At 38.1% G+C, this 21806-nt stretch overlaps 1 protein-coding gene across 9 annotated transcripts in view; it reads left to right on the top strand.

Annotated features, from left to right (window-relative positions):
• The window catches only part of RNF38 (ring finger protein 38), a 189008-nt gene that overhangs the window by 119306 nt on the left and 47896 nt on the right, over window positions 1-21806 (top strand). For 5 of the 9 annotated variants that reach the window (XM_004457274.4, XM_058302081.1, XM_058302083.2 and 2 more), the window contains one exon: window positions 1964-2113. The exons of 2 other annotated variants lie outside the window; for them this stretch is intronic. In XM_004457274.4, coding sequence (XP_004457331.2) covers window positions 1964-2113 — 150 coding nt within the window. The remainder of the gene's footprint in view (window positions 1-1963; window positions 2114-21806) is intronic. 2 more of the 9 variants (XM_058302084.1, XM_058302087.2) reach the window with 1 other exon arrangement.

Genomic DNA, 21806 nt, shown 5'->3' with positions numbered 1-21806 from the left:
GGAGGCAGGCAGTAAATATTCCTTGATGCAGTGGTGCACACTTCGTCATTACCAAAGCATGTTAGCATGTTCGTTTGTAGTACAGAGCTAAGCTTGGCCCATGTCCACAACATTTTGTGTAGCAAACTAATATATTCCAAAATTCCTGCCCTCAGATGTTTTGCTCTTACTCTTAGGAGGGTCCTTGGAAGTATTACTATTACCAACAGATATGGTTATGTTTACCAGGCTCATAGCAAACCTGAAGCAAAAAATTATAAAGGGGCTAAGTAAGGTCCTTACAGCAGGGATATTTACATAATTAGCACTCCACTTCATGATCTGGTACCTGCCTACGTCTCTGGCTACTTCCTTACCAGACTTCCTGCCAGACTGAACATTTTGCAAAATAGTTTTCCTGGCTATACTGCTCCCTCTTGCCAGCTACCTTTCTGTAGTACCTAGTGGCTACCATTATCCTAGTATTTATGTTTACAGTGATTTACTTTTGTTTTTTTTTTATAGTATGTCATTTTTTTAAAAAAATTATTTATTTTATTTTTTCTTTATAAACCCCCTCCCCCAGATGGTTCTCTCATCTGTCTGCTGCTTATTGTTTGCTTGCCACCGGAAACCAAACCTGGGACCTCCTACGTGAGAGGGGAGTGCCCAACAGCTTGAGTCACATCTCCTCCCCGGGGGCTATGGTGTGTGGAGGCTTGTGGCATCTGCATCTAACTTGTAGCAGCAGGAACGGTGTCTAGTTTGTTGCAGCAGGAGCGTCTGCTCATCTTTTTTTAGGTGGCACTGGGACTGAACCCGAGACCTTCCATGTAATAGGCAGGTATCCAACTGGTTGAGCCACATCCACTTCCCTAGTATATTCTTTTTATTTTTTTATTTTTTATTGAGATAATAATTCAAATAACATGAATTCACCATTTTAAAGTATATGCTATAGTTTTTAGTATGTTTACTCTGTTGTGCAACCATCACTATCTGATTTCAGAACATTTTCATAACCCCCAAAAGAAAGCCTCTGCCCATTAGTATATATTTTTTTAAGGTAGGAAATCATGGGTTTCTTTTCAGTTTAGTGCCCGTCACAGAATAGACACTTAAATGTATAACTAAGTGAATAAATGGAGCGATGAAATTTTTAAAAAAGACTTAAACAAGCCCGTGGTCAGAAATCTTTACCATTAGGAACAAGCAGGTCCACAACCCTTAACCCCAAGTGCAATTCACTGTCACACTACAGTAAAACAGGTGATATTCAAGATGGGCACTATTAATTCATTTAAAATGCTACTGATTAAATACTTACATCTGAGTTTTAAGGGGGTTATCCTATAGTCAACACAAGCTTTAGAAACGTGCAGTCTTTTATGTTGTGACTTTGATGTTATCCTTTATTCCTTAGGAAGATAGGCTAGTTTATGTTGAACAATTGGTGAGAGTGCCAGTCAGATTTTTGGTTTTTAAACCTATGATCACTACAGAGGTTTTGCCACAAGTGTTTGTAATCTTTTTATCTTTTTGCTTGATCATTTGGAAGGTAACTAAAAATTAGAATGAGAAAAACTATTAATCTTTATCCAGACAGACACTAAGCTCTCTGTACTTAAAATATGTGAGTATATCTCAGTTTTTCTTAACATGAAGGCTATCCTTTAGAATTTCAGAATGAATAGTAATAGAAAAGATGTCAGTAGGTATCACAGGGAAAGGAAACATAGGAAGTATTTGCATCCTTGAGCAGTGCTGTTTTGTCTTAAAAAGAAATTTTGTAAGAGCAATCCATTTCCAGAGGCAGACTTTGCCGTCTTTATATTTATTTTGATGTTTCAAATTAATTTTTAATTTCTTTCCAGTCTCTGATAACTGAATCATCAGATACTTAGAAAATCCAGACTATCACATCACTATCCACATTGGTACAGCTAGCCATGAACTATCCTTTTCTTCTCCCTCTTTTTCCCAGATTTCTCCCGGGTCCAATTCAGCACCTCTACTTGGCCATCCTAACAAGGTGATTTGTGAAAGGGTGAGACTTCAGAGCCTGTTCCCTCTCCTCCCAAGTGATCAGAACACTACATTTCAAGAGGATGCTCACTTCAAAGCTTTCTTCCAGGTTCTTATATATTTACCCTTTCCCTACATAGGGCCAAAAGTCACAAATACATTCTGAGTTGGTTCTAGGAAGACTTGAAACAAAATTCTCAATATCTTTTAACTTCTTATTTCCTATTGTATTGTGGGAATCAGTATTCTTCTTAGAGGACTTCTTTAATATAACTTGTATATTCAGCCAGCTATTTTGAAGAATGTCTCCTCTTGAGCTGCTGTTTATTTGACCACTTATAATATTCTTTTTTTTTTTTTAATCTTTTGAATCCTAATCAGTTGTCCCTAATAGGTTATGTTCTGTAAGAAAGTAGAAGATATAGAATCTGTAAAATTGTCTGGGAAAGGAAAATGGAAGCATATAATATTTTTTAAGCAGTCACTATTTTAAGTGTTTAGCACCCAGGGTTTAATAGCAATGTATATTTCAGGGAGAGAACATGATCACTTCTCTTCTAGGACTTTTGATACCTGTGAGCAAAATACAATTAAAATTTTTAAATATAAAGTGAAAACAAGGAACTAACATGGTGGATTGAAACTGTCATTAGTTTTTAACAGAATTACTGCTGTCTGCTCACATAAATCATTGGACACTAAACTACCCATCCATTACTCCCAAGCAACATATTTTAATAATGGAAGACAGTATTCCTATGATCACAAAAGAAACCCAAGTTACAAAATTGCTTCTGGATTCTAGAGTTTAGAGGCCAAGGCATGTGTTTGCACATGTGTTTATAAATCTGAGGTAATTTATAAACACATGTTTATAATCAAGACTGGAACTTATAGATGGAGCCAGCTCATTTTCTGTTTGTATGAAAGTGATAACTTGGGGTCTGTGATCAGTCCTGAAAGGGAGATGCTGTGATGCGTTAAGTTGGAGATGTAGAATTTTTGGTGATAGCTGTGTTAGGTGATCCAGTGTTCTTCATTCTGGTATTCCTTATTGGAATTAGTGTCATGTTCTCTGCTAGATGGGTGGCATGTATTGTCACCTTCTGTTTTTTAACCCTCGGTAGTCATGGAGAGTTTTCTAGACAAAGAAACAGGCTCAGAAAAGCTCACTATTATGCCCAATCACATATCTAGTTATAGGCAGAGCAGGGTCTCAAATCTTAACTTTTTTTCTCTTATACTATTATACTACTATGCTGCTTTTAGACATAAACAGGTATTTCTTTAAATACACTGCAGCATGTGTTAAGAAACATAGCTACCTCTCTAAGTTGAATGGTCTATTGACTACCAATTTTGGAAAAGCAACAGTAGCTTGAGATTTAGTAGACCAATAGCTAAGGAAGAAATTGACTTAGTACCTTCACCGCTGCCACCAAATAAACAGTTATTTGACACTTTCGGTGTTCTTTATATTCTTTAAATCTTTAAGCATTTACTCAACATTTAAACTCAGATAGGAACTGCCACATTCAGTCGATTTCAGACCCTTGTTTTGAAAGCAAAACAGTAAGGTTTGAGCCAATTCTTTGTGGGTGTTGCAGAAAGGCAAAAAGTATTACTGTTAAATTTTTATTTATAGTCTTAAATTTTAGACCAAGGCCCTCAGTGTACTTTGTCCTCAAGGGCCCAGTTAGTGCCCTGCCATTGTTCTGCTTGAAGCAAAATTGATCCTCCTTCTAATGCCTTTGAAATACTGTCTGATACCTTCAACTGATTCTGATACAAAATTAGATGCAATTTGATAGTTCCAGTTTTACACTTAAAAACTACTTTGCAGTGAAAATGAGAGTCTACCCAGCTGTCTCCTATCCTCACAAAGCTAGTCCCTGAATGTGTTATACTTTCTTACTCTTGGCTTTCTCCCAGTATTGACCATTATTTGGCTTCCCAACTCTTCGTACTTTCCCTTCCCTTTGGAATATTCCATTTTTAAAAGAATTACATACATCTTTCATTTTTTTCTTAAATCACCTTCCTCAGCTAGAAAAGTGTTTTATTTCTGAGGATATCACTGCTTCTGCATCATTCTCTGGGGGTAAATACTGATTTTTTCCCCCTACCCCAGGTATGAGATTGGGGTGTGTGGCCAGTAATTGGGTGGTCGTAAAGGAGAAGGAAAGTGTTGGTATTCTTTTGGATCCTTTATGTTTCCATCAGTCTTCTTCCTTGAACAAAAAGCTCATCCTCTTTTTGAACTTTTTGTCATTCATCTCTGTTAATTTTTCAGAGTAAATAATGCCTTTTTTGCTGTCCTTGTGTATTAAAAATTTTTGCATTTTATTCATTTGCTTCTTTTGTATTACTCCTTGTCAAAACTTTTTATTTGCAAGAGATTCTGGTGTTTTATTCAAATTTGAGTGCTTTTTATGAAATATGAAATTATTCTGAAATTTTATATATGCAAGTTATAAAAGATAAAGAAGATACTTATGTAATAATAGAAGCCACCACCCAGCTTAAGAAGTGAACCATTACCAATACTTTAAAGGTCCCCATATGATCCTCCCTATTAGATCCACATACCATCCAATGCCTTCACCTCAGGTAAACCTGTGCTAAACTTGTGTTTAGTGTTCCTTTGCCTTTCTTTATGGCTTTACTATGAACAGTATTCCTCATCACTATACGCTTTGATTTTGCTTGTTTCTGAACTTAACTGTATATGGCATCATACTTTGTGTGTTTTTGTAATCATTTTGAGATTCATATTGATGCACATGGCTGTATAGTTGATCCATTTTACTGCTTTTAATATTTCATTATATAAATATACTGTAGTTTACTCCCTTCTCTTGATGGCCATTAGAATAGTTTCCAGTTTTTTACAATTATTTCCAAGCAATACTGCCATAATTATTCTTTTACATGTTTCCTGGCACACATTTAGTTGGTATTTTAATGTTTCTGTAAAAAATGATTGGTTTCTGTATTTATTGATCAGGGTTTTCTCACATAAGAAGCACAGGTGTAAGTACATTTGCATCTCTCTAAAAGTAAACACATATTTAAAATTAGAATGAAGTGCCTCCTGCAATTTTTTAAAACTTAAAAAATTAAGATATATTTAGCACATAGACCTGTATACAGGTCTGTGACTTTAGATAAATGCATATGGAGGTGGAAACACAACCACACTCAAGATGTAGAATAGTTTTGTCATCCCCTCAATTTCCCTCATGTCTCTTCTAGTCAACCCCTATCTTACCATTTTTAAATTAGCAGTTTCTTTACTACTAACCAGTTCACGGATTACAGTTAAAGATAGTATGCTTTCATAAAATAGTCAAGTACCTTGTGGGATCTCAAATTTTTAGCCTTGCACATCCTTGCTTTCAAGGTGCGTGTGTGTTTATGTTAATGACAGCTATGTGATACCTTTATTTTGCAATTACCAAGCTTAATTAGAGGACAAAAATGAAGGTTTGTACACATAGAGAAGTGTATTGTTTCTGAAGGACAAGTCTTTTGTTATTGTAAAAACATCTGTTGTGTCAGTATAGTTCGAATTAAAATGTTAGCAAAATTTTCAGTTTTTATAACTTTAAAGAGTTATCCTTAAATTCATAAGGAAGATTATTGAAAAAAGGGAAAAAAATGTTTTCAAAAAGTTTTATAAGGGGAGATATGCCATAACAGATAATACTGAATTATAAATAAATAGCTCTTCCTCAGTGATCTCCATGTTGGCATATTCAGTGGATATTACCAGCCCTCATCTTACATGACTTCATTTAAAATCTTGAAGCATCCTTTAATTGACTTCCACCACATTATACTCTCCTGGTTCACCTCCTTCAATTTCCTTTTCATGCTCTTGGTTTGCCATGGGGCTGCCAATGCAAAGTACAAGAAGTGGGTTGGCTTTTATAATGGGAATTTTATTAGGGGAAAATCTTACAGCTCCAATGCCATGAAATGACTGAATCAAGGCACCAGAGTAAGCTACTGGTGATTCTGATGTCCTGCCACATGGCAAGGATGGCAGCCATCTCTGCTGAGGTCCCTGCCTTCCACTCCAGAATCTACTGTCTCCTGGAGCTCAGCTGTGGGCAACCAGGTAAAGGGCTTGTCTCTTTTTGGGCCTCCTCTCTCAGTCTCAGCTGCTCAGCTTTATTCTCAAGTTTAGCTGTGAGCTATCAGACATATGGCTCTGTACAGCCTTGAGCTGCTCTGTGGGTCTAGCCTCTTGGGGCTTCATCCTTAATTATGCTTTGTCTACTAGCATATGGCAGGATCAAAAATGGCAGTGTCCTTTCCCGTGTGTGTGTCTCTCTCTCTGTCTCCATTTATATAAAGCTCCAGTAAGAGTGAGGACAACCAACCTGAGTCATACCTCATTGACATAGTCTAATCAAAAGGGTCCCACATTAAATGGAATGGATTAGTTAGAGAATATAATCTTTTTCTTTTGGGATTCACCAAATTCAGAATGTTGAGGATTCACAGGGTTCAATATTGAACCTTCATTCATTGTATAAACTTTGGCGGTTTTGTCCATGCCTCCAGCTTCAATAACCTACCATCTGAACACCAGAGACTCCTAAATTTATATTCCTTGTGAATGCGATTCATTACAGAAAAGCTCCTAAGGGATTCTTTGATTTCAGGTTGTTCTGAATATCTTTTCTGTTTTCACTGGTTTCATATTTAATGGTTCAGGTTTTCCATTTTAACCATTGATCCATATATCCAGCTTAAAAATTATTATAGTTGTGGTAAATGATGCATAAAATTCAGTACTTAGTAGAACTAAATGTAGTGTTTAAAAACAGTACAACTACAACATCAATTTAAATCATTTTGTGGGAACCAATGATGTTTTCCTAACTAAAATTTAAGAAAAATCTAGGACATAAGGTCACAAATAGGTTATTTTAAAAATTAGCCATGCAGGTCTTCCTAAACTCAGGGAGCTACTTTATAGCTAATGTGTCCTGGTTTACTAGCAGTTATGGCCAGTGATTGTAAAATAATATTATCATATGGTATTGGATCCTATTCATTATGATGGATTGCAATACTTTATACCACTTGGGTCCTTTTCCAGCACTCAACATATGCATAAAAATATTTTCTTCAGGCTTTCATGAGCAAGCATAAACTTGTCCATACCAAAAAAATTCCAAAAATGTTGTACATGCTTGCTTGTTGTAACTTTTTTTTTTAATTTGATAAGGTCTTTATGACACAATTTTGGTCAAGATGCAGGTACATGGCTTGAGTGACAAGAACAATTAAGAACAATTACGTATGTTAATAGCAGACTTAAGTACAATTCCTAAAGGGTGATTCGAAGGATGCCTGGCAATATAGAACAGAATTTTTCTCCATCTAATCAGTTGTTTTGTGTGTTGTTTATTTTTTTAAATCAGTGGCTTTCATTAAAATAAGAGGGTGATATATGCTAACATGCAGAGTATATGCAAGTTAAGAGAACTTTAAAAAACAAAAGAAAAATCTTACTGTAACAAGAAAAAAACAATTAGAATGGTTTTAAATAAATCTGGTATGAATCCATAATGTACTATGAACTCTGCAGTGTCATGTTGGGGAAAGTAGAGTACCTGCCTCATTACTGTGATTTCATCATGAACCTCACATCCTAAAGGACTTTGCTTTTTGTCAGAATTGTGAAAGCTGATTGACACTGAGGCTTTGGTAGTACCATTTTTGTAAACTAAATCTTGTAAGTTAGAAGCTCCCACCTGAAACAGGTTGGAGATGCCCAGCAAAAAGCAGATGGAGTCCAATATATTGGACCATTTAAACCAGTGATAGCAATGAAGAGAGGTTCAAAACCATTGACTTCAGTCTTCTGAGCATAGGACTTGAATCCCTCAAGAATGATTGACTTATTTAATATGCATTTTCACTAAGGAGTTGGACTGCTAAACTTCTGCTAGGAGTCAAACAGGGCATAGACCTGTTTCGCCTCATTGCTGCTTCAGGCCGCCAGAGGCACACAAGGGCGGAGCACGTGTGACCGGAGCCCACGGGCCAACCCTGCCCGGCTTAGGTGACTACGAGGAAAACTGCACCACAGCCGCTACCGCGCCCCTCCCGCGCCCAAGATTGGCGCCGGAACTATTTATCTATTGTAACTTTTGAGAGCAAACATTCCCTCACATACCTACAAGTAAATTAATATTCCAGAAAGATATACTCTTCATTTGGTTGAGGCTGAGATTTTTCCCGAGGAGGTTCTTTTGAACGTTTTTGATTTTTTTTATTCTATCAGGAGTATCAGTGCTACACATCAAAAAACTAACATGGTATGTGAAACAGTGTTGGTGTACATGGTGTTCACTGGCAGTATATTCACTGAACTTTTTTATTCATCTTCACTAATAGAAACACATTTTCTGTATGTCTGATTGTAGTAATTTAACTTAGATCATTTGGAGAATTGTGTGAGTGAATGTGTAGAGAATATTTTGTAAATTATATTGTGTGATTCAAAATATAAAGTACTATTTCCTGTTATCTTATATCCTTCCTTTGCAAAGCAAAAAAGGATATGTCTTGGTGGTTAATGTTTTCTAGCAAGTGCTTTACATAGAGCATTTTCCTTTTCTAAGTGCTTTCACATCTATTTAAAACGTGAAGTTCAGTGAGTGTTTTCTCTCCCTGGGACATTTGCATTTAGCTGCCTTTTTTTTTCTCCAGATGAAATTTTTTTAAAAATTTCTTTCCCCCCCCCGCCACCCGGCCAGTTATTGGCACTGTGTGTTCTTCTGTGTCCGCTTGTATTCTTGTCAGCAGCATGCAGAGTCTGTGTCTCATTTTGTTGCGTGCAGCGCCATTCCTGGGCAGGCTGCACTTTTTTTGTGCTGGGCGGCTCTCCTTATGGGGCGCACTCCTTGCGCGTGGGGCTCCCCTACACGGGGACACCCCTGCGTGGCATGGCACTCCTTGCGCACATCAGCACTGCGCCTAGGCCAGCTTATCATACGGGTCAAGAGGCCCGGGGTTTGAACCGCGGACTTCCCATGTGGTAGGCGGACGCCCTATCCATTGGACCAAATCCACTTCCCTTAACTGCCTTTTTTTTTTTTTTTTTTAAGATTTATTATTTATTTATCTCCCTTTCACCTCCCCCCACCCCCCACCCCTGGTTGTCTGCTCCGTGTCCATTCGCCGTGTGTTCTTCTGTGACTGCTTCTATCCTTATCAGCAGCACCGAGAATCTGTTTCTTTTTGTTGCGTCATCTTATTGTGTCAGTTCTCAGTGTGTGCAGCCCCATTCTTGGGCAGGCTGCACTTTCTTTCGCGTGGGGTGCACTCATTGCTCATGGGGCTTCTCTATGTGGGGGACACCCCTGCGTGGCAGGGCACTCCTTGCACGCATCAGCACTGTGCATGGGCCAGCTCCACAGGGGTCAAGGAGGCCCGGGATTTGAACTGTGGACCTCCCGTGTGGTAGATGGATGCCCTATCCATTGGGCCAAGTCAACTTCCCTTAACTGCTTTTTAAAATTATAGAATGAGAGACTTCAACCTTTGTTAAAGATAAGGGAAGTAGAGAAATTCTTTGGAAGTGTAAGGAATTAGGGACTCTTAGATTATTCTCTGCTTATTTGTAAATTAGAGATGAAGCGTAGTCTTTCTGAATGGTGATTGGGGAAAGACCCATGTTACTGGGGATTTTTCTCCCTACCCTAGTTGCCCCTTTGTTCCTCCAGGAGTCCTTGGTTGCTGCATTTAGAGGCCTATTTCAGTCACCAAATTTTTCTGGAACTTGGAACCTGTTTTTGTTTTGGGGAAAGTTTGTCTGGCACAGTATCTCCTATTATCTTCAAGACTTTCTGTTGGGGTTTTTTGTTTTTGTTTTTTCCATTGCATTTAACATTTAATGTTCTCTGACTTTTCTTGAATTGTGGAATATATTCCTAGGCCTCCAGGGTTGTTTTCACTTTTAATAATAATAGTTAATTGAGGTATAGTCTATACTCATTTTATCACATGCATAATGCTGTGAATAAAAGTGCATTTTTTTTCCCCTAAGATTTTATTTCCTTTTTTATTTTACAGAGTGAACCCTGTTTTTTTAAAAAAAATTTTTCCTCCCCCTCACCTGCTCTGCTGTTCTTACTGTGTCCATTCACTGTGTGATCTTCTGTATCTGTTTCTTTTTTTGTCGTCTTTTCTTGCCTCTAGGATTCACCAGGATTTGATCCAGGAGAACTCTGAAGGGGAGAGAGGTTCTCTGTCAATTGCACCACCTCAGTTCCTGGTCTCTGCTGTGTCTCACCTTGACTCTCCCCTTCGTCTCTCTTTTGTTGTATCATCTTGCTGTGTGACTCACTTGCACGGGCACTGGCTCGCTGTGTGGACACTTAGCTCGCCACATGGGCACTCACATAGGCACTTGGTTCACCGCACAGCACTGGCTTGCTGTGCAAGCACACTTTCTCTTCTTATTCACCAGGAGGCCCCAGGGATTGAACCCAGATACTCCCATATGGTAGACAGGGGTCTTATCACCTGAGCCACATTTGCTTCCCTGTTTAGTTTTTTTTTTCTTTTTAGACAGGGAATTTCCTATGATTCCTAAAATAGTCTATATTGGGAAGGCTTAATATAATTATCCTTCCACAACTCCTAACTTGAATCAACATCTCAGGGACTTAGATACCTAATACCATGGACACTAGTTTAGTCTTTATATAGTGAGCATATCTCTTGGTTAACCAAAAATTGCCTATCTTGTTAAGGCTAAATCCAAAATAGAAATATTATTGCTTTTTTGCGGGGAGGGGGGAGAGATTTGTCTATTTAATAGACCATTCAGTTCATTTGTTGAACAAATTAGTATGTGCTGTGTGAATGAGGTAGAGATTGAGTCACCTTTCATTCTATTCCATGGTAGGAGAAGAGAGACATCCCCAATACTAGGTGGACAGTAAGAGGTATTTCCAGAATTAAGTCTTAAAAAGTGAAGAGGAGTAGTTTGGAGAAAGAGATATGATGAGAGCTTTTTAGGCATGGGGGAGGGGGAGTCTGCACAAGCACAGGCATAGAAAGGTTATTCAGAAACTAAAGTTCAGTATTGCTTAAATATAAAGTTTAAGGTTGGGACTGGTGGAAGATAAGGTTAGGGAGTAAGCAGGTGCCAGATTATAGTGGACCTTGTTCTGTGAGAGAACTTAAATATTATCTTTCAAGTTAGTTGTTTTTAAGTTGTATTCTGTAGAATCCTTCCAGAGATTGTTAACAAAAGACTCAGAAGATAGGGCTTTGATCTGTCTACTCTGTTCAATTGGAAGAGCTCCATTTATATTCTATTTTATATGTATTGCATAATTTTTACTTTTTCTTTAATTCATAGTAAATAGTATAATACTAATAGTAAATAGTAAACTTTATTTTTAGAGAAGTTTTAGATTATAAAAATGCTTCAAAAGTATAGGGGAAAAACAAAAAAGAAAAAAAAATGTGTAGGGGATTCTCATATAACCCCACCCACATACACATTTTCCCCTATAATTTAATATATCACGTTAGTGAAGTGTAGAGTTGTGCCCAGTACCTACTCTCCAGTTCATAATTGTTACTAAAAAAAAGAAAGGATTGGAAACTAATCACTGTATTAGTTTTGGGGAAACTTTAGAAGCTTTAAGCTAGAGAGTAAAATGGTCAATTAAATAAACCCCACTCAATTAGATTATATCATCCTGGCTTTGTAGAAGATGCATTTAAGGGAAGAAAGATTAGAAGCAAGGAGGACCAAGTCCAAGATGCCATTCTATTCTTGTGCCATCTTTGGGGCTATGGATAGGAAAGATATATATACACACTTTCCCCCAGAGAGTTTTATGTAGTTCTAACATAATTTGCTAAAGTTATATCCTCCTTTCATACTCTATAAGGTTTACAGTAATGTGCCCTTCCTTCCTATATATATACATATATATATGTATATGTGTATATATATATATTTTTTAATTACTTTTTAAGACTTAACTCTGAAAATACCTATTACTGTTCATCTAGTATTGGGGATGTCTCTCTTCTACCATGGAATGGAATATAAAATGACTCAATCTCTACCTCATTCACACAGCACATACTAATTTGTTCAACATATAAACTGAATGGTCTCTCTATTAAATAGATAAGTCTCTCTCCCCAAAAAAGCAGTACAATTTCTATTTTGGGTTTGTAGCCTTAATAAGATATGCAATTTTTGGTTAACCAAGAGGTACACTCAGTATATAAACTCTAAAACTAGTGGTTTGAAAACCAAGTAAAAGGTTTTTGGGTGTGGTTTTAATGTAGCTTAGCAGTTCTCAAACTTTTTGGTTTAAGGGCCCTCATACACCCTTAAAAATTGAAGGCCCTAATGAGCTTTTACTTATATGGATTTTATTTATCAATTTTTATTATATTAGAATAAAATCAATTTTATCGTGATGTGTTCATAAACCATAGACTCCATCTAAACTGTATAATCAGTGGCATTTGGTATAATCACAGTTGTGCATTCATCACTTCAATCAGTATTAGAGCATTTCCATTACTTGAGAAGGAAGGAAAAAATACAACAAAAAACAAACTGGAAAACCTACCCCTTAATAGTCAACTCTCAATCTCTCTGTCCTTCTGCCATACATTACTGCTAATCTATTTATGTCTCTATAATTTACTTATGTTTGTATCTTGTAGCACTAACATATATTTGTTCTGTTTCAGAGAAAAACGTTATATGTGTACTATTAACCATACTTATTTTTCACAAAATAGTTCACTATGCTATATAATTCCATGTTTCAATTTTTTTTTTAATTTTTTTATTTTTTATTGACTTTGTAATTATATTACATTAAAAATATATATGTGAGGTCCATGTTTCAATTTTTAGCTTTCCTTCTAGTGATATACATGACCATAGACTTTTCCCTTTCAATCACTACAAACACTGATCTGCTTTCAACACTTCTATTCACTTCCAAACATTTACAAACAACTTTTTTACCAATTCTGCACAGATTAAACCTCTGCTTTCCATTCTCTAACCTTATTTTTTTTCTGGTGACTTATATTCTATGTATTAATTCCATGAGTTTATTCATTATATTCAGTTCATAAAAGCAAAATCGTATAATAATTAGCCTTTTGTGTCTGGCTTGCTTCACTCAATGTCCTCCAGATTCATCCATGTTGTCATATGTTTCATGACTTCATTTCTTTTTACACCTGATTAATTTTCCATCATGTGAATATATCACAATTTGTTTATCCGTTTGTCTATTAGTGGACACCTGTATTGTTTCCATCTTTTGGCAATTGTGAAAAATGCTGCTGTGAACATCAGTGTGCAGAAATCTGTTTGTGTCCCTGATCTCACTTCTTCTGGTTATATACCTAGTAGTGGTATTGGTGGACATCTATATCTAACTTCCTTAGGAACTGCTGAACAGTCTCTTTAGTGGCTGTACCATTCTACATTCCCACCAACAGAGAATAAGCATTCTTATTTCTCCACATCCTCTCCTACACTTGTAGCTTTCTATTTTTTTTTTTAAGGTTTATTTTATTTCTCTCCCTTTCCCCCCATTGTTGTGTGTTCTTCTGTGTCCAGTTGTATATTTTTGGCAGCACCAGGAATGTGTGTCTCTTTTTAGTTGTGTTTTCTTGCTGCATCACCTCTCCATGTGTGCGGTGCCACTCTTGGGTATCTGTGCTTTTCTCATGCCGGGCAGCTCTGTGCGAGGCGCACTCCTTGCGTGGGGGGCTCCCCTACGTGGGGAACACCCCTGCGTGGCACAGCACTCCTTATGTACAGCAGTACTGTGGTGGGCCAGCTCATCACATGGGCCACGAGACCCTGGGTTTGAACTCTGGACCTCCCATGTGGTAGGTGGATGCCCTTATCGGTTGAGCCACATCCACTTCCCTCTATTTTTTTAATAGTGGTCATTCTAGTAGGTGTGAAATGATATCTCATTATAGCTTTTCCCTATGTGCTTGTGATGCCGAACATTTTTTTTTCCTCTCCCCTTCCTTCCCTCCCTCGCCCCAGCTGTCTGATCTCTGTGTCCATTTGCTGTGTGTTCTTCTGTGTCACAGCACCCCTGTGTGTTACAGCACTCCTTTTGCGCATCAGCACTGCATGTGGGCCAGCACCACATAGGTCAGGAGGCCCTGAGTTTGAACCATGGACCTCCCATGTAGTAGGCAGATGCTCTATCCGTTGAGCCAAGTCCACTTCCCCTGCACATTTCTTTGTGTATTGTGTGTTTTTTTGCCATTTGTATTTCTTTAGGAAATTATCTAAGTCTGGCCCATTTTTTGTGTTGTCTCTTTTTTTGTTCAGCTGTAGAATCTCTTTATAGTTCATGGATAGTTGGATGTGTGAATTCCAAGTATTTTCTCCTGTTGAGTTGGCTGCAGTTTGACCCTCTTCAAAAAATCCTTTGGGGTGCAAAAGTATTTAGTTTTTTGGAGGTCCCATTTATCTGTTTTTTTCTTTCGTTGCTTTTTTGTTATTCTTTTGTATGCTTTGGGTGTATGGTTTAAGAGACCCACCTACCACAAGATCATGAAAATGTTTCCCTTCATTATCTTCTAGGAGTTTCATGGTCCTGCTTTTATGTTTAGATCTTGGTTCCATTTTGGGTTGATTCTTGTACAGGGAGTGAGGTAAGAGCACACTTTAGTTATGGGTATCCAGTTTTCCCTTCTTTATTTTAGGTGTGTCTGTTTCTCCCTTCAGTTTGGCTAGTGTTTGTTCCAAATATTTGGGGCACCATGGTTAGGTGCATAAGTATTTATGATTGCAATTTCTTTTTGATGGATTAACCCTTTTATTAATATATAGTGTTCTTCTTTATGTCTTACAACAGCCTATGGTTTAAAGTCTGTTGTGTCCATTAATATAGCTACCCCAATTCATTTTTTAATATTTTTTAAAATATATTTTTATTACAGAAGTTGTGAACTTAAACACAACAGTTAGGCTCATGTGCAGAATTTCTTGCAACAGCCCTCCATCAGCACACTCCACTCATGGTGGAACATTTGTTACAAATTGTGAGGTAATGTTATCAGACTATTACCACTAACCATGGTCCATAGCGTACATTTGGAGCACTTTTTCCATATTCCTCCATTATCCACACAGCACATCATTGGCATAGATGTATGAATATTACAGTATTGCTGTTAACCACAATCTATAGGTCATTCTAGTTATATTTTTCCTGTGCTTCTCTACACTTGCACCACTCTGAAATAGTGATGTATATCCACTCTATTTCACAAAGGACTCTCTTGCATCTGTACCATCAAACTGTTATCCAGTTCTGGTTTTATTGTGTTATTCAATCCCTAGATTATTCTCCTGCTTTCTTTCAGTGGACATATACATTCCTAGACTACCCTTTCCAGCCTCATTCCTATTTATAAACCAGCTGTTACTCACTATGTGTTATCAACTCTACATTTCTACACCTGTACAGTAGAGTTAATTAAAACTCTATATACTTTAAGTATCAGCTGTCCATCTCAGCCCTCCTTTTATCTCCTTTAAGAATCTACCACCTACCACTAGGTCTTGAAGATGTTTTCCTACATTTTATCCTAGAAATTTTATAGCTCTTGCTTTTATATTTAGGTCTTTGATCCATTTTGAGTTAATTTTTTTATAAGATGTGAGATAGGGGTCCTCTTTCTTTTGGTTATGGATATCTAGTTCTCCCAGGGGTGAGGGTACTTTTCTGAACCATCAGTTTGGTTCCATTGGCCTGTGTGTCTGTCTTTATGCCATCACCATTGCTGTTTTTACCACTGTAGGTAATATGATTTGAAGTCTGAAAGAGTCCTCCAACTTCGCTTTTCCTTTGTAAGATGTTTCTGGCTATTCAGTACCCCTTATTCTTCCAAATAAATGTGATAATTGTGTTTTCCATTTATTTTTAAAATGCTGGTAGAATTTTTATTGGGATTGCATTGAATCTATGTATCAATTTGGGTAGAATTGACATCTTAATGATATTTGGTCTTCCAATCCATGAGTATGGACTGTTTTTCCAATTATGTAAGTCTTTTTAAATTTCATTTAACAGTGAGTTGTGTTTTCTGAATACAAGTCCTTTACATACTTGGTTAATTTTATTCCTAAATATTTAATTCTTTTAGTCACTGCTGTAAATGGACTTTTATCCCTTACTCACTCCTCAGGTTATACACTACTAGTGTCTTTTAAGGTCTGTCTCATCTCATAAATAGCTGCTCCGGCCTTTTTTGATTACTGCCTGTGTGGAGTATCTTTCTAGCCTTTTCACTTTCAATCTACTGGTATCCTGGTTCTAAGGTGAGTCTCTTGCAGATAGCATATAGATGACTAGATGACTTATATTTTCTTTTTCATTCCGTAAGTCTGTGTCTTTTGATTCGGGAGTTTAATCAATTAACATTTTATGTTATTACTGGAAAGGCAGTTCTTATTTCACCCATTTTGACCTTTGGGTTTTATTAATAGCTGTCATATTTTATATTCATCACTCTTTTGAGATGTTTAGTTACTTTTATTGATATAATCTTCATTTCTAGACTCTGTTCTGAGTCTCTCTCCTGTCTTGTCTTTTCAGATTATAGTACACCCTTTAGTATTTCCTGCAAAGCCAGTCTCTTGGGTACAAATACTCTCAATTTTGGTTTATCTGTGAATATTCTGAACTTGCCCTCATTTTTTGAATGTCCAGCATCAGTAGTATTGTCATTCTTTTATTACTGATATATTAATTTGTATGCACTCCCTTTTTCTTGATTAATCTGGTGGAAGGTATCTATATATATTTTTTAAGATTTATTTTTTATTTATTTCTCTACCCTTACCCCCCCCCCCAGTTGTCTGCTCTCTGTCCATTCACTGTGTGCTCTTATCTGACCACTTCTGTCCTTACCTGTGGCACCAGGAATCTGTGTTTCTTTTTGTTGTGTCATCTTATTGTGTCAGCCGTGTGTGTGGTGCCATTCTTGGGCAGGCTGCACTTTCTTTCGCGCTGGGCGGCTCTCCTTACAGGACACACTCATTGCACATGGGGCTCCCCTACGCGAGGGATACCCCTGCATGACAGGGCACTCCTTGTGCGCATCAGCACTGTATGTGGGCCAGCTCCACACTGGTCAGGGAGGCCCAGGGTTTAACCGCGGACCTCCCATGTGATAGGCGGACGCCCTATCCATTGGGCCAAGTCCGCTTCCCCGAAAGGTATATCATTTTGATTGATCCTTTTCGTAGAGCCATCTTTATTGCAGTATCTTAAATATATCATACCAGTATTTTTTTGCCTCATGGTTTCTGATGAGAAATCAGTACTTCGTCTTATTGGGTATCCTTTATACATTAGGCATCGCTTTTCTCTTGCTGCTCTCAGAATTCTTCGTCTTTGACATTTTGATTAGTATGTGTCTCAGAGTTGCTCTGTTTGGATTTATTCAGATGGGAGTACGTTATGCTTCTTGGGCATGTATTTCTGTGTTCTTCAATAGGGTTGGGAAATTTTTTACCATTATTTCTTCAAATATACCTTCTGCTCCTTTTCCCTTCTCCTTCTGGGACTTCTGTGATATGTATGTTTGCATGTCTCTTCCTGTCGTTTAGTTCTCTGAGACCTTTTTCAATTTTTTCCTTTCCATTCTTCAGCTGTTCTTTTGTATGTTTGCTTTCGGAGGCCATGTCTTAAAGCTCACCAAGCCTTTCTTCTGCCTCCTCAGATTTGCTGTTCTATATACTCCAGTTCCCATAAAATGTACTATTTTTTAAATGTATGCTTTCACATTCTTCTTCGTACTCATGCAATGTAGTCTTAATATCCTTAATCTCTTCAGCCTGAGATGTCATTGAATTTATTAAGATTTATTTGAACATCTATTATTAGTTGTCTCAACTCCTTTATGTCATCTGGAGGCTTATCTTGACCCTTTAACTGGGCCATATCTTCCTGTTTCTTGGTATGGATTGTAGTTTTTTGTTAGTGTCTTAGCATCTGGCTTGCTAGATGTATTTATTCTGGGTGTAGTTTCTCTCTTTAGTTTAGGGCTTTTTTGCCTTTTCTCTGAAACTTGCTGGTTGTGTAGTAGGAGCCAAGGATGTAGTTGGTGCTGTAAGCTGTGGAGGCTCAAGCTGCCTGCATTGCCCCAAGGACCATTGAAACTTCTCCCACCCTTCTCCTTTGCCAGGGGTAGGGACAGAGCCGCAGCCATGTGTAATGATCCAAGTTGCACAGGACTAGACTGTAGTTGCCGGGAGAGACTGATGAAGGCATGCCTTTCCTCCCCTGCCTGGGTTGAAAATGGAGCTGCAGGTGTGGACAGCATTCTCTGCCATGCGGTTCCAAAATGTTCACAGTTGCCCTGGTAGACTTCCAACTATTCAGTCTGTGCCAACTTAATGTACCTGCAGGTACCCAGAGAGGCTGGTACAAATCCACCAGCTTCTTCCTTGACAGAGGTGGTGCAGAAGCCTAGGCCAAGGCTGCAGTCTGATCTGGGTGGAAAGAAATCAGTCCCTCCCATCACTGTGATTTTCAGTAAGCCTGGCTTCCCCTCATGCTGTGGGCATGTCAAAATAGTAGCTACCGGCTTCTTTCTGACTTGGACAGGTTCAAACTTCAGCTGTTCTTAAGGTTATATTTTAGCCAGCTAAATTTACTAATCAGTAGCTGAAGTCTGTGGCCCATCGTCTCTTCCTCCTGTTTTGGGGAAATGGAGCTTCCAACTCCGGCCACAGAATAACTCCTGAGGTAGCTTCGCTGCCAGAATAGGATGATCACTGGCCTCCGCAGTGTGGCCTGTAGTTCCCTGGAGAGGCTAGCACAGGTCCCCCTAGCTCCCTCCCTGCCAAAGGTGGGGCTGGGGCTTAGGCTAGAGCTGCAATTCGATCTGAATACCAGCACTGTGATTTTCAGTCCACTCCAGTTCCCCTCATGCCAGTAGTGGAGTTAAAATGGAGGATACCAGCCTCTTTTTGACTTGGAAAGGTTCAGTCTTTAGTTGTTCTTAGGATTATACTTTAGCCAGTTGAATTTACTAATCAGTAACTGAAGTTGGTACCCAGTTGTCTCTTTCTTCCCCATTTTTGGGAAATGGAGCTTCCAATTCCAGCCACTGAATACTTCCCAAGGTGGCTTGTGCCACCAGTGGAGAATGGGCACCCATCTCTGCAGAATTAAGTGGTCTCTTTACAGATTTTTCTGCAGATGGGCAGTCTTCTCTTTCCATTCTTTTGAGGATGTTACAGGATGCTCTTCTGGCCCCCTGGAGCCCCCCAAACAGGTGATTTAGATAGCTCTGTGTGATTCCAATCTGACTCTATGAGCTCCTTATTCTGCGGCCATCTTGATTGTTGTTCCCAACTCATTTTTTATTACTCTTTGCATGGAATATCTTTTTCCATCCTTTCACTTTCAACCTATTTGTGTCTTTGGGTCTAAGGCAAGTTTCTTTATAAACTTATAGTTGGATCATGCATTTTCATCTGTTGTGCCAATCTTGTATCTTTTATTGGGGAATTTACTCCATTAACATTCAGTGTTATTATAGGAAGGGTAGTGCTTAATTTCTGCTATATTGTTTGACTCTGGTTTTTGTATGTCATGTCTTTTTTGGTCTCTCTTTTCCTTTATTGCAGCCACCTTTTCTATATAGTTGATCTTTTGTGATGTTTCTGATCCCTTTCTCACAACTGTTTCTGTATATTTTTAAAATTCTTTCTTTGTGGTTGCCCTGTGGTTTGTATTATACAACCTAAGATATCAACTTAGCTTTAATTGCATACAGATTCTCAGCTCCCATGTCCCTTCATGTCCACTCTTTGTATTTTTTTGGTCCCATATTACCTCTTCCTATCTTGTATGTCCATTATCAGAACTGACTTTTTCTTGTTCAATTTTATTCTGACACCCATAGGAATTAAAAGGAGGAGTTATATATTGAGGATGCAGTACTATTGGGTTTGCATTTACCCTTTTAGTTACCTTTTTTTAACATCTTCACTTCTTTACACTACTCTAAGTAAGCTTCTTTCTCCTGTCTTTCAACCTACAGAACTCCTTTTAGTAATTCTTACAGGGCTGTTCTTTTGTTGGCTAACTCTATTTTATTTTTCTTTAGATTTATTTATCTCTCCCCTCCCCCCAGTTGTCTGCTCTCTGTGTCCATTCGCTGTGTTTTCTTCTGTGTCCACTTGTATTCTTGTCAGCAGCACCCGGAATCTGTGTCTCGTTTTGTTGCGTCATCTTGCTGCGTCAGCTCTCTGTGTGTGCAGTGGCCATTCCTGGGCAGGCTACACTTTTTTCGCGCTGGGCGGTTCTCCTTACAGGGTGCACTCCTTGCACATGGGGGTCCCCTACATGGGGGACACCCCTGCGTGGCACGGCACTCCTTGAGCGCATCAGCCCTGCGCGTGGGCCAGCTCATCACACGGGTCAGGAGGCCCTGGGTTTGAACCTTGGATCTCCCATGTGGTAGGCAGATGCCCTATTTCTTGGGCTAAATCCGCTTCCCTCTGTTTCTCTTTATCTGTGAATATTTTAAACTGTTCCGCATTGTTGAAGGACAATTTTGCTGGATATAGAATTTTTGTCTGGCAGTTTTTTTAATTTTAGCATCTTAAAATTTGTCATACAACATTGCCTTCCCACTTCCCTGGTTTCCGATGAAGAATTGGCACTTGGTCTTACTGAGGATCCCTTGTATGTGACAAATTGCTTTTCTGTTGCTGCTTTCCAAATTCTCTCTTTTCCTTTGGCATTTGATATTCTGATTAGTGTGTGTCTTTGACTAGGTCTGCTGGGGTTTATTCTGTTTGGAGTATATTGTGCTTTTTGGGCATGTACATTTATGTTTTTCGTAAGGATTGGGAAACTTTAGGCCATTATATCTTATATATTCTTTCTGCCCCTTTTCCCTTTCCTTCTCCTTTTGGGACACCCATGATGGGTACTTTTATAAACTTCATGCTGTCACTCAAGTCTCCGAGATTGACCAATTTTTTCATTTCTTTTCTCCATCTGTTCTTCTGATTGATTTCTATTTTCCTTTCGGCTTGCTCAAATATACTGTTGCATGCCTTTTATGTGTGTGTGTGTTTCTTTTGTTTTGGCTTTTGGGTTTTTTTATTTTTATTTTTTGGTCAATTTAGTTATGGGTTTTTAAAATTCTGTTGATTTTCTCAAAGAACCAACTTAATTTTATTAATTCTATTTTTTGTTGTTCTCAATTTCTTGTTCTCAATTTCATTTATTTCTGCTTTAATCTTATTTTCCTTTGGGATTAGTTTGCTGTTCTTTTCCTAGTTTCTCCAGGTGTGGTTAGGTCTTTGATTTTAGCTTTTCTTTTTTAATATAAGCATTGAAGTTCATACATTTCCCATTTAGCCCTGCCTTTGCTGCATTCCCTAGGTTTTGATATGCTATGTTCTCATTTTCGAGATATTTACTGATTTCTCTTGCGATTTCTTCTTTGACCCACTGATTGTTTTCTACAAAGTGTGTTTAACCTCCATATATTTGTGAATTTTCCCAGTCTCTGCTTGTTAATGATTTCCAGCTTCTTTTCATTATGATCAAATAATTTCAGTCTTAGTAAATTTATTGAGACCTTTTTTTTTGATCTGTCGTATGGTCTGGTCTGGACAGAGATCCATGAGCACTTGAGATGAATGTATATCTGGCTGACTTGAAGTGCAGTATTCCATATATGTCTGTTATGTCTAGTTCATTTTATCATAT

The sequence above is a fragment of the Dasypus novemcinctus genome, chromosome 8 (genome assembly GCF_030445035.2).
Source record: "Dasypus novemcinctus isolate mDasNov1 chromosome 8, mDasNov1.1.hap2, whole genome shotgun sequence".
NCBI lineage: Eukaryota > Metazoa > Chordata > Mammalia > Cingulata > Dasypodidae > Dasypus > Dasypus novemcinctus.
This window is presented reverse-complemented; position numbering and strand designations above follow the sequence as displayed.